The sequence below is a fragment of the Ailuropoda melanoleuca genome, chromosome 7 (assembly GCF_002007445.2).
Source record: "Ailuropoda melanoleuca isolate Jingjing chromosome 7, ASM200744v2, whole genome shotgun sequence".
Lineage (NCBI taxonomy): Eukaryota > Metazoa > Chordata > Mammalia > Carnivora > Ursidae > Ailuropoda > Ailuropoda melanoleuca.
Genome location: NC_048224.1, coordinates 33,758,927 through 33,777,150, shown reverse-complemented (window position 1 = coordinate 33,777,150; position 18,224 = coordinate 33,758,927). Strand labels below are relative to the sequence as shown.

The window sequence follows — 18,224 nt, the reverse complement described above, 5'->3', positions numbered from 1 at the left end:
AGTCATCCTACGTTACTTACTTTTTGAGTTAAAACCAGATCACAACACTGAGCACCCGTGGGCTGTGGAAGACCCAGTCTGGCTTCTCCCACTGAGTTAATGTGACAGAACATACTGTGACAGGCCCGGCTTCATCCCTGGTTCTTCCACAGATGAGCTGGTGACCTCAGGCCACTTNCCACAGATGAGCTGGTGACCTCAGGCCACTCAGTTCCTGGGCCTCTTTCCTCACCTCTGAATTGCCCATAAAACCTCTGTGGGTCTTAAAACTGACAGTTTGTGAGACTGTGAGTGTGGGGAGCAGTTCTGAGCCTTTTTTCTGAGAACAGTTTCGGGAAGAGGCTTGCTTGTGATCTCCCTCTGTTGCTTCATCAGCATCTGGTTGCAGGGTGAGGACCAGCAACTGTAAGTGGGTGCGAGAACTTAACAGAGTCCTGGTTACTTCTCCTTAAAATAACAGTGAATCTATTCACCAGTAGAACTCCAATGAAGAAAAGAAGTCACTGGGCATGGTCAGTGATACTGCTCCCTAAAAATCTCTGTGACTATGAAGACTCATATCCCACTGTCTATTGTTCAGTAGTTCAGAATAATTTCCTTGGGGACATCTTGGCTAGGCATAATCAGGCCTCTGTGTTTGGCTGATGGCAGCGCCTGAGCCCTGTGGGCAGGGTCTGGTCACACTGTGGTCCATGTTTGAGGAACATGTGTCACTGTTATCCTTCATTTTTTTTTTCTGTGTCAATTGTGGTCCATAAAGACACTTAATGCTTATTTTTTTCTGTGATGACAGAGAAAACAGAACACTGCAGACATCCTTCAGAACCTGACTGGAAGAAACATTTCAGATTATCTGGTGAAGACCTATGTGCAGATCATAGCCAAAAGGTCATTATTTACTGAACTTGGCCCTTGCTTTTTTCAGTCTTGACTAGGAGAATTAAATGTCTAAAAATAGCAGCCTGAGTGATGGGGAAAAATATCAAATTGTGGCCTGATGTTGGCTTTTGGAAGTTTAGGATAGTCTCCCAATCTAGAAAAGATGAGTATTGTGAACTTTCAGTTGTCAGCATCAAGGTTAAGGCTGCCTCGTATAATCACAGGGCTGTGCATTAGAAAAATCCTGGAGATCATATGTATAGTATTGTGATTATAGTTAACAATACTGTATCATATACTCAAAGTTGTGAAGAAACTAAATCTTAAATACGCTTAAGATGATGATTTTAGGACATGATGGAGGTGCCATAGTAATCATATTATACTGTCTAAATACATCTAATCAAACTGTTACACACCTTCAATTTACACCATGTTCTAGGTCAATTATATGTCAATAAAAAAAATCAATCTGGATTCAAATTTGAATTCTGCTACTATCTGCTTTACCAGGAACAACCAGTTATCCTTTAAAAAGCCTTCGTTTGTAGAATATGTTAGTACCGTTGCTCTTACTATCTCGTGAAGATTGAATATCATTGATACATATAAAGTTCCTCTCATATATGGAATGTGTGATAATATGGATGATATGTGGCATTATGTAGTGAGCCCTGGGTCAGCTTGGTGGCCTGATGTGGCTGTGGAGCCTTGGAACAGCCCCGATGTTTCCAGGGCTATCGAGGCACAGTATTGAATACTTACTTGATGCCCAGGAGATGTTTGTTCTGGCTTCCTTTTGGTTTGTTGGGCTTCTCTGTTAGGTGTTCCCAGCGACTTTAAATGACAAGGGTATATTTGAATGGTAATTACTGTTGAGTTTCGAAGAAACTCCATGTCCTCTGTAGTTGACATATGACCTTGAATTCAGTAAGTTTTGGGACACCTGGCTGGCTCAGTTCGTAGAGCATGTGACTCTTAATTTCAGAGTTATGAGTTCAAGCCTCATGTTGGGCGTGGAGCCTACTTAAAAAGAATAATAAAAAAGTTTTAGTTCAGTCACATCTTTGTCTATAAGGTGGTTTTTGAAGTGGTTTAATTCAAAGCATGATTTCATATAAATAACAAGGTTTTAAGATGGGGAGAAGGAAAGACATAGTGACTGAGGTGTCCTTATATGGGTATCACCCCCCCCCCCAACCTGATCATAGGATTCTTCTTTCTGTCCTGGCTTGTCTCCTCGTGTAGATAGTAACTTCTTTTGTATCATCAGAAATAGGATCAATATTTCTTTGAACTAATTTTTGGATTCTTTTTCTTTGGCTTCTGCAGTTTAAAGAACAAGATCTGGGTGAATGAGTTTAGGTAAGTTCATCTCTTTCTGTGCTCGCTTGTATTTTGTCTGGACTCCTGTAGTTCAGGATTGTGACTTTGATCCTGGTATCTCGGATCCTAGGAAGTTGGGGCGTGGGGATTGTTTTGCCCCTGGTGTTTCTGCTCAGTGCTCAGCTGCCACTTGAGAGGCCTTTGAAGTGTTTCGCATTCTGATCCCCTTGAGGAGTTTCAGCAGGTTCTTGGAGGTCTCTAGGGGTTTAACAGGGAAGCACAGTGTTATGAGGGAAACACCTTACTGTATTTATATTCCCCCCACCCCCACCAAATCAGATTCCCAAGGGGTCCTGGGAACTCCAGGACAATTTTCCAGGCCTTTAGAATGAGACCAAGTAGGTCTTGGATGAAATAAGAGGCATCAAAGCTATCTATTTTCACAGTATTTGAACTCCTTTATCTCTGTCGGTTTTGAAGGAACAGGTGGCACTAGGGAAGAAAGGAACAAACAACCCTTGAAGCCTAGAAAATGAGATGCCTTATATGGCTGCCTCAAAAATTAGCTCTGTCTCTGCTGCCCACCTTCCCTCTTTGCCTTTTTCCCAAGGGCCAGCACCCACAGAACTGTGCACAGAGCAGATGCAGACTGGGACCCCTAAAGTGCCTTCATGCTAGGAAAGAGCCATGGCCTGTCTCTAAGCCCTCCCTAGGTTACTCTGGTCACTGCACTCCTCTAACTCCCCATCTGCCTGCCTTGACACCCAGACACCCACGTGCAGGCACAGGCCGGGGCCACCAGGTGGAAGGAGGAGCATCTTTGAGATGAAGGACCATTCTTTCTTCAGTGTCCAGACATCTCACTCTGTGTGTAATCACAGTGCAGGTCCTTCCCCCTTGGGCAGTAACCATAAGAGTTAAGAGATTGCCAGAAGTCATCAGAGGAGGCCAAGATACAGGTTTCTCCAAGTCCATCTTTGGTTCTGCTTTGAATAAGTGATTTCACCTCCACAAAGCTTGCGCACATTCATGTGATGTCTGCTGCTGAGTGATACTGTGTATCACACTGTATTTTAATGTCAGGCTGTTCTTTTAGGTATGGAGGGTTTTCCCTGGGTGCCAGTAATTCTCATTCACTTCCTTCAAGTCAAGAAGTTAATAATGCCATCAAGCAAGTGAAGAAGCACTTGAAGCTGGCCAAGGTATGGTGTCCATCTTCAGACATGGCGGAAAAATGGGCCCAGAGTTGCCACTCTGTGGGAGTAGTTGGCAGGTACATCTAATCACCTTGCCACTTGCTGTTTTTAAGACTTTGAATACAAAGCCATTACTGGCATTTACTGATGTTGCACCAGCCAAGACTGAGCCCCTCAGTGTATATTTAATATCTGAAACGTAGATCAAAAAAAAATTTCAGAGGTTTAAAAGCTCTCAGAATAACTTCGCTTCATGAATTTAGCCAGTAGGTAAATAAAGTGGGCTTCAGACCTACTTACCTGAAACAATCACTGGTTAAAAAGGAAATGAATCATTTCCTTTACGCTGGCAGCAGGACCTCGTAGGCTCTCACTTCATTTCTCAGTGTTGGCGGTTTCCTATTTTTAAATGAGGTGAGGGCTCTGATGGCATGGATTTCAGGATCATGGGCATGCGCAATAGTCCTAGAATCTGTATCTCTGCTTCTGAGGCACAGACCCCACGTGTCCGACGCATCTGCCCACTGAGCATACTACTGGGTCTTAGGAGGACACCGAGGGAATACTTTGAAGAGTGCTCACCACCCTGTTAAGTGAGAACTCTGCATCTTGGGACTTTCAGTCACAAGGTGTCCCTGTGATTCTTTCAAAACCTGTGTTTTATGGCAACATGAGTGGTTTAGATTTCTGGTCACTTGTTTCTCGGGCGCCGGTCCTTCAGTGGTTTTATACCTCCCTCGCGTAAACAAGGCAGTAACGATGTTGCCCTTCACTGGGTTGTCCTGTTGCCCTGCCCTGTGAGCCACCCCACCTGAGGCAGGTTTCTCTTGTTCACAGGACAGTTCTGCAGATCGATTTCTCAGCAGCTTGGGAAGGTTCATGACAGGACTGGACACGAAAAATAACGTCAAGGTGAGGCCCTCTGTTCCAGTAGCTTCTTGATGAACAATAATACTTAAGTACTTTCAGCCCATAATGTTGACAGGCATATTCATGACAGAAAAGAGCGGACTCCTAATTTTACCACGGAGGCCAGACACTATGGTGATAAAGAGAATTGGCTTTACCTCCAGACGTACTAAGTGAACTGCCGTGACCTTGACCAAGTTACCTAGCCTATCTAAGCCTCAGTTTCCTAATCTAAGAAATGGAGACAAGAGTCACGTCTTAAAGCTGTGGTGAGGATTGAATGAGTTCAAGATCAGAGGTTGTCGGAGCAGTGCCTGGCCGTACGGTCAGTACTGCACATACCCTGGCTGCTGTTAGTGCTTTGCCATGTTCTCTGACTGTAGTGTTTTATCTTGGTGTATGCCTGGAATTCCGAAAACATTTTGCATGCGCACGTACCTCTGGGAACAGGATTCAGAAGCATTACTTTGTACCTGGTGTCTTTTATTTTAGGTGTGGTTCAACAACAAGGGCTGGCATGCCATTAGCTCTTTCTTGAATGTCATCAACAACGCCATTCTCCGGGCCAACCTGCAGAAGGGAGAGAACCCCAGCCAGTATGGGATTACTGCCTTCAATCACCCCCTGAATCTCACCAAGCAGCAGCTCTCGGAAGTGGCTCTGTAAGCACGGCTGTGTCTAAATGGGTGGGGTTAGGAGAGGAGAGGCTGTTGGTGGAACCATGGAGTAGGGAAAGGAAGTGGGAAGCTGGTTGTAGAGTACCTTCTGAGGATAGAGGTGTATTATGGTAGGTCTGGGTTAATTCAGGTTCTGGGCAGAAAATGATCACTTTATGAATTGGCTGGCAGGGCTTAAACTGCAGAAGATCAAGGATTCTGATGGATAAAAACCATGACATTTAGATGAATTTATATAAAGTGAAATTGTCAATAAAAATCCTAAAATAATTTAATTCACCATTAACACAGTGGTTAGTAAAAAACCAGTTTCATTATTTTTGAAACCACTATTTCTAAACTTGGCGAAGCATGCTTTTATCAGCTTGTCCTTTTAATTCCTAAATCAAGCGTGTGTGTGTGTGTGTGTGAAGTTTAAAGCCAGCATGATACAGTTTAAAGTGCGTAAGCTTTGGAATCATAGAGATCTGTGTTTGAGTCTGGTTTCTAAATTTCTGGATGTATGGTGTTAAATGAGGCAATTCACGTAAAGCCAAGTCCAGCACTCAGCACATTGTTGATATTCAACACAGGTTAGAATCTTTTCTGTTACAGAGCGTGACGTAGCTATTTCTGCTTAACTCATATAGAATATCAATATATATCACTAGGATCTTTATACCAAGTTTTTATAAAATTAATATATATATAAATAGTTTGTTATGCCCTGTTTAATGGGCTTATAACTATTCTCCTTTAGTATAATTTGATAAAATTTTTGTCATGTGTTAGATTGATAGGCTACACACTATTGTTTTCAAATTTATTTACAGCCAGAAATTAACTTATTTGAATACTTTCACACTAATACTTCTGCATTATTTCATTTTCAAGGTACACTGGTCCTATATGTGTGAAAATTTACAACTTAATGCTCTTAAGGGTCAAGAACAGAAGGCCAAAGTGAATGCCATTTGGCCATTCTTAGACTTCCTTTAATAATTTCATTATGGCATTGGATTCTTGTTTGCCTCATTGAAATCAGTTTTGCATTTTAATTATCAGGATTTTTTTAATTGAAAATAATCATCTTGAACCCTGAATAAAATACATTTGGTCAATGGGTTTTTTCCCTCTGTGGTATGCCTCAGATCTCAGAAATCCGTGTGTGCGTTTGCGCGTGCGTGCATGTATCTTGCTTGATTGAGTTCTCAGCTGCATCCGTGGCCCCTCATCTCCTCACTGCCTTTCTTTTTCAGAATGACCACATCAGTGGATGTCCTCGTGTCCATCTGTGTCATCTTCGCGATGTCCTTCGTCCCGGCCAGCTTTGTTGTGTTCCTGATCCAAGAGCGGGTCAGCAAAGCAAAGCACCTGCAGTTCATCAGTGGAGTGAAGCCTGTCATCTACTGGCTCTCCAATTTCGTGTGGGATATGGTAAGAACCCTGGTCTACGCTGTTTCATAAGTCAGCAGGGCTGTGGATTGGATGGAAGCGCCCCTGGCTTTTCTGAAAGTGCTTTAGGTAGTCTAAATGAATGGAAAAGGAAAGGCAGAGGCAGTTGTGTACTCTCATAACACTGTATATAGCATCGAATACAGAGCCGATCTCACACCACAGAGAAAATCTGTCTACACTGCAATGAATACCACTATCATCACTACCGCTAATTTCTTCAGTGACCACTTTTCAAAGTAACATCGAGCTGGAAAACTCTTAGTCTAAACTCCAATGCCTCTACCTTGTCTGGTAGGTTTTCACCTCCAGATTCAGGGTGTTCTCTGCCTTAGTAGGAAATCCATCTTCATTTGGAAATGCTATCCATTTTACCCAGAAGCTTATCTGTCCATTTCACATGTTTTTGTGCCAGCTGTAATAGATTGCTTCTGTTCAGACTAATACATAGGACTTCAAAGAATTCTGAAGTTCTAATTTTTGTAAAGTGGAGTTGAAATATATCTCCCTTGACTTCCATTAATTGTAAGCCACACAGAACAAATTTAATCCTTCTCCTACTGCACAGCCCCTCAGGTATTTGAAGACAACTTTCATTTAACCCAAGTCTTCCCCACATAAGATGATATATGAGGACATACTTTGTAATCTCTAAAGCACTGTACAAACTCGAGTGATGACGGGCGAGGATGATGTCTGTGCTGCTTACACCAAGCCTCTTAGACTTGCCACCCTTGTGATACGTTGGCTTTCTGTGGCCATGCTCCACATTGCTAATGTTCCTTTTGAAAAACCAAGCCCAGAACTAACCTTGTGTTCAGGCTGTGGTCTGAAGGGTTCCAAGTCTAGAGAGAGTTGATCTTTATCCCGTAACTTCATTACTCAGCCCACGGGTTTTGCATGGAGAAGTAGCACTGTCTTGTTAGCAAACTTGGTAGCAAACTGCAATTTCCATTTCACAAAATGATTGGTGAATGGGGCTCTTTGCTTCTACGTTAATGCAGTTGACTTTCTGAACCTAAACTTTATGTTTATCCCTATTACACTGCATCTTTTTTCGTATCCATTTGTTTTTGTTTTTATCTTGCCCCAGAAGTTACTTCATTCTGTAAACACTTACCGAGCGCTCACAACGTATCTGACTGTGTCAGGCACAGGTGATTCAGAGATGAAAGATCAAGTCTGTGAACTCAGGCCTCACTTCTCTGCCTGTGTATTACCCGTCACTTCCTGCTTTCGAGACTCTGAAATTTGCTAAAAGCAGGTCTTCATCTAAGTTGTTGATAAACATGCGGGGAAGGATGGGACTGAGGCGGAGAGCCCTGTGGTCCGTAGCTCAAATTCTTTTAACAGCCGACAAGACCACTCACCTCCCTGCCTGTGCTTTGCTCAACCAGCTATGAATTCTCATAATTGTCCTGTAGTCAGGTCTTTATATCTGCATTGTAGTGCTTGATACACTGTCAGGACAGACTTTAAAATTATTCGCAGTGTGATGAAACAATTCTGACATTCATGTTATGAGGTAAGCGCTTATAAATAGATTACATGTGAGATTGAACTTGGGCAGACTATAATATAGCATTAATGATGAAACACACAGTCATCTTCGGGAAGAATAATGGAAGCTTATTTGCTGCCTGTGAAATTGTAATTACTCTGACTGGGAATCCATAGTTCAGTAAGTTTACTGAGCGTGACACCTTGGCTTAGCTGTTGGAAAGACAAAAAGGGCATTCAGTTTATAAAATCAGCCAAGGGTAAAATGCTTGTCAAAATGTATTGTCCAGTATTTTGATGAATAGTTTTTGTGGCTTCATTAATTCAAAGTTATTCTCCGCTATGTTTATCTGCCCTTTCTTGTCCTATGATGGTGATGACTTGAGGTGTGTTGTGTCTCTGACTTAGGGGTGAACTTTATTTCCTTGTTTCACTTTTAGTGCAACTATGTGGTCCCTGCCACGCTGGTCATTATCATCTTCATCTGCTTCCAGCAGAAGTCCTATGTGTCCTCTACCAACCTGCCTGTGCTAGCCCTGCTACTTCTGCTGTATGGGTAAGGCACCTCTGGAGGGGTGGAAGGCATAGGGTGCCCAGAGTCCGAGGGAAGGCAGGGGACACCCAGTGGACATTTGTCTTCGTGCCTCACCAGGTGGTCGATCACACCGCTCATGTACCCAGCCTCTTTCGTGTTCAAGATCCCCAGCACAGCCTACGTGGTCCTCACCAGCGTGAACCTCTTCATCGGGATCAATGGCAGTGTGGCCACTTTTGTGCTGGAGCTCTTTACCAACAACGTGAGTCCTGCAGAAAGAGCACCTCCTGTGGGGACGAGCCTCTCTGCGAGCCAGAGGACCACGCTGAATCGTGATCTTACGCCACTTGTCTGTGGTGCTGACACCACAGACCAATCTGTCCTCCTTCAGATTCTCTCCTCTCTGGGTTTGCATAGCGCCTCTTTCTCCTCCTTTTCTGTATATTTCCCTGATGGATCAAAACCTTTGGTTTCCTTTGGCAGTTTCTTTTGTACCCGTTTCTGTTTCAGTGCTGCTCTTCCCAATATTGGTGCTCTGCCCCCTTGGCTTTCCACTTTAGATGCTATCTCCGTGTGATGCCATTCGTTCCTAAGGCTTTTACTGACTCCCCTCTCTGTGTCTTTGCCTTTGACCCTGACTGTTCCCTTGAACCTCTAGTCTCACGTTTTCACTTGCCTAGCGGGTGGCTCCATTTAGGTTATTTCCAGATACCCTGGACTTGACCTTTCTTTATCATCTTCTCCCTCAGAACTTAGTATTTCTCTTGCCATTCCTGTCACACTGGATGGCATTACCATCTACCCAGTCACCCGAGCTGGCAGGAGTACGGTCCTTATATGTGCTTTGCTTTTGCTTATTTCCCCCATTCAATTATTTACCTTGTCAGTTCTTCCAAGTACAGATCTCTTTAAGGTCTCTGCCCATTCCTGTTGGTGTTGTCTTTGTCCAGACACCGTAACTTAGCATGCAAGGCCTTCAGAGCTGTATAGCCCTTCCTGGCCAGATCCCACCACCCCCTTTGCCAAGGCTCTGTAACTTCACCCGAGTTGCTTGTTCCTTAAACCCTCCATACTCCTCTAGGTCTGACTTCCTTTATCTCACTAACCCCTCAAGACCACGCTTAACTGTGAAGCTTTCCTTTCCTGCCCTATGGGAGGTGCTCTCTCTGTCCCCGGTGCTCCCAAAGCCCTCACGCCATGCCTCCAAGCACACCACCTTTCCAATGAAGTACTCATTTCCTCCGAGTATCTGAGACTGTTAATTAACCTTTGCCTCCCCTGTGCCCTAGCACAAAGCATCCAGCCCATAGCAACTTAATTGTTGGATATTTGGCCACTGGCTTGATGTATACAAGAAGAATTTTTGAAATGCCAACAAAATCCTGAAGCTGAAATATTGACCCAGACATGAGCAATTTGCTTTTGAAATGCTAAGCCAATATTTTATTATGGATTTGCTTCTGATTAAACATAAGTGCATTTCTAAACTTTGCTCATATTTCTCCATATTCATAGCATTACTCCAAATCTTCTAAAGAGGAAATTTTACTATGTTATATGTCATCAACTATGGCTGCTGCTCTTTATAGGTGTCTGAATTCAAAGGTTCAGCTTGACCCCAGGGAATCAAATTTTTCTTCTCTTCCATATTTCAGACCTTGATATGTTTTTGTCCTAAGCCATAAATGACATTCACTTTCTCTCTGCCTTATTATATATTTTTTTAGAAGCTGAATAACATCAATGATATCCTGAAATCTGTATTCTTGATCTTCCCCCATTTTTGCCTGGGACGGGGGCTCATTGACATGGTGAAAAACCAAGCAATGGCTGATGCCTTGGAAAGGTTTGGTGAGTGATAGCAGTGGCTTGAGGGTGCTTTCATGGAGATGGCAGTTTTCATGAGCCTCTGTACTCTGGACTTTGGTTTGGAAAAAAGCTGGTTACTGGGCATAGGACTTCCCACCATTGAGAAAAGGTTCTGACGATGAGCCTGGATGTGGCATGGATCTTCTGATACAACATTCATCTGTGCCTTGGATAGCATTGAGAAAAGTAAGAGGAAAGGAAAAAAAACTGGCTTTATCCCGAATCCGGTGCATAATGCCACTGGTTGCATTCATTAGTCATTGGAAAAGTCAAAGCTTAGTTTGAGAATTGGAAACAGGCCAGAGAATCAGAAGGAAGGGTACAAACTTTGGCTCTGACTACGAGGAAAATCATGGGCCTGCAGATGTGGCCATCTATTACCTTTTACATAGTCTATAAAAAGGTAATTTACTGCAACTCTTTCTGTCTTTAGAGTCTTTAAAAATATTTCTCCTGTGGCCACATTACTATTCTTTATCCACTGACTCATATAGCTAGATGGGCCGTGTTATTTAATGGACATAGAGGAGGGATTTTTTTTTTTTCCATCTAGCAGGTACAAAGGAGATGTATAAGGAATGTAAGGAATACTCCCATAAAGCTGGGTGATTTCGTTGGTTCACTAGGTTATATTATATACTACTGAAAGGGGCATCTTTTTAAAGTGCTCTCTAATCTTCCCTTGGTGAAACTTACGGTTTGCTAAAATACCCTAGAAGTTACCCTGGATTGTTTGCCTTTTTAAAAAGGATTTTTGGCATGTCTCATTTTAAAAAGGAAACATAAGATATGAAATTATAGATCTAAAACACGTTGGTTCTGAAATTCTGACTGATAGTGGGTCACAGTGTGTTTTTCTAAAACCCTACCCTAAATCAGACTTGGAAAGGAGTCACTCCCTTAATTTTTCCTTGTTATGGGCAATAACCACTGGTGTTTCTAGGAACATAGGTGAATTTGAGCCTGAATTTGAGGAAGGGCCATGGTCTTTTGTGCCTCCATTCTAACTGCATCTCTGCACTGTGTCTGCCAGGGGAGAACCGTTTTGTTTCGCCACTGTCTTGGGACTTAGTGGGACGAAACCTCTTCGCCATGGCCGTGGAAGGGGTGGTGTTCTTCCTTATCACTGTTCTCATCCAGTACAGATTCTTCATCAGGCCCAGGTGAGCTTTTTCTCAGAACTCGTGGAGCATCTGGTTGAGGGTCACTGAGGAACACAGGGAAACACTGGTCAGCGGTGGTTGCATTGCACTGAATTCAAGACACTCCAGCTGATTTTCCTAACGTGGGCATCCTCTAGCCCGCAACGCTGCTGATCCTAAAAACTGTGTAGAGTAGATTTAAAGGACTTTCTTAGAAGTTGGATCTTTGTCTTGAGTAATACTTGGAAATACTGATTTTTCTTAAAATGTTTTTCCCAAGACCTGTAAATGCAAAGCTTCCTCCTCTGAATGATGAGGATGAAGATGTGAAGCGGGAAAGACAGAGAATTCTTGATGGCGGAGGACAGAATGACATCTTGGAAATCAAGGAGTTGACGAAGGTGAGACAATGAGCACAGGCTGTAACAACTTGTCTTCAGTTTTTTTCAGATTTGTATGTTGGACGTGAGCATTTTGGCTGATTTGAGTAATGAAAAGAGCATACTTCCCTAAATATGTGCCTCTAGACCAAACTTCTATCAATTTTTTATTTAAAATACACCGAGGGGACTTCTTAATTAAAGAAATCCTACTGAGAATACTCTCCTAATGTGAAGTCTGGTTCTCAAGTATATTTGTTTTTCCACACTTACAATTATGTTTGTTAAAATATACTGAAATTGTATATCCAGGCAAAGCTGAGGTAGGAAGAAGAAATGGTTGATTTTTGAGTATCATGGTCTTAAAATCTCTCCCTGTTGCTCAGGAGGAGGGTTTGTTTTAAGCCCACTCTAGCTGCCAGAATCCCAGCAGTTCACTTTTTTATAATATGTACAATATTTGCAATGTTTTGATTCTGTATTTTGACCCTGTAGAATTTTTTTTTTTTTTAATGTAGGTTCCATGCCCCGTGCAGGGCTTGAACTCATGACCCTGAGATCGAGACCTGAGCTGAAATCGAGAGTTGGACGCTTATCCGACTATGCCACTAGAATTTAATTTTTATAAAATATCTACAATATCAAGTAAATGAAAAATTATGTAGATATTAATTACCAATAGGTCTCTTAGAAAGGTCTATTTATATATTTATGTAATATTTAACAAATTTTCTTATATAAGACCCTATCATACATAGTTTTTGCACTCATTAATATATGGCTTGTTTGTGTCAACAAATATTAATTTCTCCATAAAAAAGGTTGATATTAGATTAAAAATAAAAAGAAATTCACTTTTATTTTAAGCTTTCGAGTCATTGAGAAGCTGGTTGACACAGAGACAGACCATGGCTCTATCAGATATGTGACTTAGTTTTATTGATGAGCCTTGCTTCATGGGCTGTTTGGGTTATAATTCCCTCTTCCACGGTCGCTTGGGATAGTTGTGATTTACTATGGCTCTTGAATTTTTGCATTTTGTTGGTTGCAGATATATAGAAGAAAGAGGAAGCCTGCTGTTGACAGGATTTGCGTGGGCATTCCTCCTGGCGAGGTAAAGGCACAGTCTACACTGTATTTGTCCCTCTTAATTCAGATTATCTACCCAATCAAATGACAACATCTATAAGGGTTGAAAGTAGTTTTTAAAGCCTTCTATATTTAAGCCTATGTGGAGCAATCAGTCATTGAGAAGATGGGGGGGACCCCATATGTCAAAAAGCAACAATTTTGGATAATCTCAGGCAATTTAAAAAAAGAATGTACATCCAAAATGTGTCTTTGTGGTCCATCTAAAATAATGATGAAATTCAAATAGATTTTTTTAAGTAGGTTTTTTTCTTTTCTTTTTCATATTTGTGTTCTTTTATGCCCTTTAGCCAAATTAGATGGTGAAATGTGACTGGTTGGCTTTCATTACTGTTTTTTACACATTAACTTTGGCTTCACCCTGACAACTCCAGTAATATTTACAAATATGCTCAGTATGTCTCATTATAAAATGTTTAAATATCTATAGAAGTTCTTAAAACCCTCCAAAATTTGACTCTTCATTGATACTTAAGAATGTTTTAGAATCACCTTATCTAAAAACTAAGCTGAGGTGACTATTTTATAAGGGTCATTTATATTCAGATTTGTAGTAGTTTGCTTAAACAGCTTACCCAATCTTTTTCAGTGCTTTGGGCTTCTGGGAGTTAATGGGGCTGGGAAATCATCAACATTCAAGATGTTAACTGGAGATACCACTGTTACCAGAGGAGATGCTTTCCTTAACAAAAATAGGTGAGAAAAAACATGTATTTTGCCACAAAGACTTTTTTTTAACTTTATTTAAATGAATATATTTTTAATTTTATGATTATAACAGTACTATATAAAATGTTTATAAAAATATTGAAATATATAAAATGTAAAAACAAAAATAAAAATCACCCATAATCCCACTACCTAGAGATTACTACTATTTACATTTTTTCCTCCCAGTCTCCCTCTCTTTCTTTTTTTAACAGCTTTATTCGGGTATAGTTTTACATCNCTCTTTTTTTAACAGCTTTATTCAGGTATAGTTTTACATCACATATAGTTTACTTTGTCTTAAGAGTACAATGGTTTCTAGTGATTTGTAGTTGATTTACAAGGCTGTGCACTCATCACCACAATCCAGTTTTAGAACATTCCCACCACCCCAGACTCTCTGTTTTGCACATATAAATGTATTATAAAATTGAGATCATACTGTATCTAGATTTTTGAAATTAGTTCATTGTTAATGAGTCTAGTATGGCTATTTCTCAATGGGTTGCATATTCTAAGATGTAGACTTTGCATGGCTGCCTGCAGTCCCCCTGTGTACACTTACCTGCAGTTTATTTAATCCATTCCTTATTGCTAGACATTTATTAGTTTCTGTTTTTGACTATGTAAACATGTCCTTGTATTTGTCTTTTATTTCCTCAGGGAAAATTTCTGCAAGGTTAAAGGGTGTGTACTTGCCAAATTGCCCTCCCTAAAGGGTGTATCAATTATGGAGGCCACGAGGCCATTATCTGAGAATGCACAGTCACTAGGGGGTACACCTCCACTTTAGAGACCTATTAGGCAATGTTACCCTTGAGTACTCTAAAAATGAAATGTGGGGCTTCTGTGGGCTTTTTATATGGAGAGGTGTTGTAAGACAGTAGCTTTTGAACTTTTCTGACCATGACCCATAGTAGCAAATAAATTTACCTTTCAACCTTGGAAATACACAAAATCACATAAACAGGGATATCTTTAAAAAAATCTGATCATAATCCACTAAATTAATTTTGTAACTCACTAATGAGTGATGACTCACAACTTAGAAATAATAGGGGGCCACTAGCCATAAAATTGAAAAGAGTGATGGGTCCCCTCTTTTGTCTCTTACCAGTATTTTCAGTAGCAGGGTAGAGAAAGTTTAAGAGAACAGAAATTCTGGAATAGTGGGCCTAAGATTGTGCGTCTGCTTCCCCAGGCTTGTTCCTGCCACCAGGCTCCTGGGATATAAAGCAATGGGAGCAATAACTGGCTCAAACTAAGGTTTATCACAGAGACCAGTTGTAAGAGCTGCCTGGGGCAATGTTGCTGTGAGGGCCAGCACAGTGTCTGTGGGGATCTCAGTCATAACTCTGGAAAAGGCTGGACCTGGGAGTATGAAACAGATAGGCAGAGGGGAATGAAACTGCTAAAAGGCCAAGCAAAGGTCAAACGCTGTCCAGAGGTGGCTGATGTGCAGCCATCGGACTCAATGGGACACTGAGCATCTCCCACATCAAGGGTTCTTAACCTGAGATTGGCTTCATAGAGCCCAAAAGCTGCTTCCACCAATATAATTAAAGCTGTGTCTGTAGATATATTTTTTGGTCACCAGATTTTCAGAGAGACTGTGATCAAAAACAAAAACAAAACAAAACAAAAAAATCCCCAAAATAAAACCCTTAAAAACCAGGAGGGTGCCTAGGTTGGGTAAATAGTGAGACCAGAGGGTCTGGACCATGTTGTGGCTGATGTATGGGCAGCAAACAGCAGAGGGAGGGAGGTCACACCCAGATTTGCTGGGTCACCTCAGGGTCTGAATGACCATTAGGGAGACTTTGGAGTAACAGAGTACTTGGTACATATGACTGTATCACAGGGTCAAGTCTGGAATGGAGACTTAGTGTTAATGTCCCAGGATTGTGTGCATGAGATTGTCAGTAGAGTTAGAGCTGCAGTTGGGATGGACTTAGGAGTCTTGAAATGGGACTGAGCCTGCCGACTAAGGGGTTGGAAGAGCCAGGTGCAAGCAGAAAGCAGGACAGAGGCGGGAACCCTGACTGCCAGAAGGGCCTGGCCTCTGGGGGCAGAAAGATGGTTCCTTCAAGCTACAGCAAGTGTGCTCACTAGTTATTTTTGTCATGTGCAAGCACACTTTATAGGAACATGAGACAAGACTGTCCGATCAGAGTCTCTCTAAATTCTTAAAACCTGACCAGTTTTTCCTTTGCAGTATCTTGTCAGACATCCATGAAGTCCATCAGAACATGGGCTATTGCCCTCAGTTTGATGCCATCACAGAGCTGCTGACCGGAAGAGAGCACGTGGAATTCTTTGCCCTCTTGAGAGGAGTCCCAGAGAAAGAAGTTGGCAAGGTACGGTGGGCACCAGAAGCCAGCCTGCCCCCTTCGGCAGGCCCACAGTATACTTTATGGCTTTGACTTTCACAAATGACCAATGGCTTCAGGCTCTTTTTACATATGGATGCAGCAATATGAAATGCTGGCTGTTTGCACCTACTTTGCAGAGTGGGAGTCCGTGTTGGTGGTGGTTGGGGGGGCAGGTGTGAGTGGACAGACACGTGCTGGAGAGCAGAGAGGAAGTGCTGTGCCCACCCCCACGAGTCCTTTCCCCCCGCTTTTTGGTTCCTTGGCACTTGCTATTATAGAATCTACTCAGTGAAAAGAATTTTCCTAGTCCTGCTCTTTAAAGAATCATATACAAGTGTAAGAAAGCATGATAAACCAGACAAAAGTCAAGGTGCTTTTTATTACTCTAGGTTGGTGAGTGGGCAATTCGGAAACTGGGCCTCGTAAAGTATGGAGAAAAATACGCTGGTAACTATAGCGGAGGCAACAAGCGCAAGCTCTCAACGGCCATGGCTCTGATTGGCGGGCCCCCTGTAGTGTTTCTGGTGAGTAGGACCGTGAATGGAGAACTCTTGTTTGGGCCTGAATGGAAAACATCACTTTTCTGAAGTCCTGTATGCCCAGGGATATTACCGGACTGGCTTGGGTAATGGCAAACCAACCTTCCTCTGACCAGGAACAGCAGAACAGCCTTAGAAAACCATAGGGAAGTTCCTTTATTCTTGTTGATACACGTTGGGGTGGCTTTTCCATGTCCTCCAAAGGAGACTCCAAAGGAGAGACGCTCCAGGGGTTTGTTTGTCTGATGTTGGAGAACCTGGCTGAGTCTTGGGTATGTGATTTGACCTTTCTCTGGAACATTCTTTCTGACCATCTATGTGTTCATCTCCTGAAGATGGAGATTGTGGACACAGCTTCAAGATCTCCAGGGTGGCACCTGGGTCATAGTTCCTTACATACAGATAGATGGAAAACAGAAAATTAAACTGAACAGGAGCCCCTTGACCCTTTTTCTTCTGCTTTGAAATTATTACAGGAAGAAGCCTTGGGTTAAGGCTTTAATGTTATCTGACCTTTTGGATTTGCAATTTGTTTCTCTAAGATGAGCAAGTACAATATAACAGGCTAAGCTGTAATGAGCTAGAATAAAAAAAGAAGAAAAGTAATTTTACCCAAACCTTATATGGACTTTAATAGAGATTTCACACAAAAAGAATTTTTAGTGTATACTTGTCAGTCATGAAAAGATGATTGAAACTAAATAGCTTTTTCCTTTCCCTTTCTATTCATTTGGAGAAATTTTATAAAAAATTTGAGTTTCCTACTTCAGTGACACACTGGTAAGAGTGAACTGGTTACAAACAAGTATTCAGTTGAGGTCTGGTTCTTTGGTCTGTCAAGAAATAACTAGAATGGTAAGTTGAAATTTAGGCTATTTCAAAGATGCTTCTGCATTTAAAAACAAATCTAAATTTGATGTGTTTTCAACAAATAATAGGACTTATTTTATTCTAATTACAGGATGAACCTACCACAGGCATGGACCCCAAAGCCCGGCGATTCTTGTGGAATTGTGCCCTAAGTATTGTCAAGGAAGGCAGATCAGTAGTGCTTACATCTCATAGGTCAGTAGTGGAGACTTGGCTTGGCATCTGTGTTGTGTATATTTAAGATTTTCCAAGTAGTAATGTGATCATTGTATAAAAATTAAAAAATACAGAAAGGCAAAGAGAAAAAGTGATAATTAACCTGAAATGCTAGCAGACAACCATTGCTGTCTTTGGGCTCTATATCTTTGCAGTTTTTCTGTACAAATCTATTTTTACAAGCAAAAATGCAAGTTTTGTACATATACTGTTCTTTTTCACTTAATATTTTTTATAATAATTTTTATTATGTTATGTTAGTTACCATACAGTATATCCTTAGTTATTGATGTAATGAATCATGGAACATTACATCACTTAATATTTTGTGAACATTATTTCAAGTCAGTACATTTAGATGTGTCATCATTTCTTATAGCTCTGAGTAGACAGTATTCCAATAGGAAATACCCTAATTTATTTAACTGTTCCTCTTTTTTGTAGATATCTGGACTGTTTCCAACTTTTTTTTTTTTTTACAAGTGTAAACAGCACAGCAGTAACAGCGTTGTCCCTACATCTT

At 41.4% G+C, this 18,224-nt stretch overlaps 1 protein-coding gene across 1 annotated transcript in view; it reads left to right on the top strand.

The window, feature by feature from the left end:
* Positions 1–18,224, top strand: part of ABCA1 (ATP binding cassette subfamily A member 1) — a 141,227-nt gene that overhangs the window by 108,145 nt on the left and 14,858 nt on the right. Inside the window, exons 30-45 of the mRNA XM_034665569.1 lie at positions 794–888; positions 2,212–2,244; positions 3,302–3,407; positions 4,239–4,313; positions 4,803–4,972; positions 6,226–6,403; positions 8,362–8,477; positions 8,574–8,718; positions 10,184–10,307; positions 11,359–11,488; positions 11,748–11,868; positions 12,899–12,961; positions 13,586–13,692; positions 15,920–16,061; positions 16,466–16,600; positions 17,577–17,680. Of these exons, the coding sequence (XP_034521460.1) occupies positions 794–888; positions 2,212–2,244; positions 3,302–3,407; positions 4,239–4,313; positions 4,803–4,972; positions 6,226–6,403; positions 8,362–8,477; positions 8,574–8,718; positions 10,184–10,307; positions 11,359–11,488; positions 11,748–11,868; positions 12,899–12,961; positions 13,586–13,692; positions 15,920–16,061; positions 16,466–16,600; positions 17,577–17,680 (1,844 nt within the window). The remainder of the gene's footprint in view (positions 1–793; positions 889–2,211; positions 2,245–3,301; positions 3,408–4,238; positions 4,314–4,802; positions 4,973–6,225; positions 6,404–8,361; positions 8,478–8,573; positions 8,719–10,183; positions 10,308–11,358; positions 11,489–11,747; positions 11,869–12,898; positions 12,962–13,585; positions 13,693–15,919; positions 16,062–16,465; positions 16,601–17,576; positions 17,681–18,224) is intronic.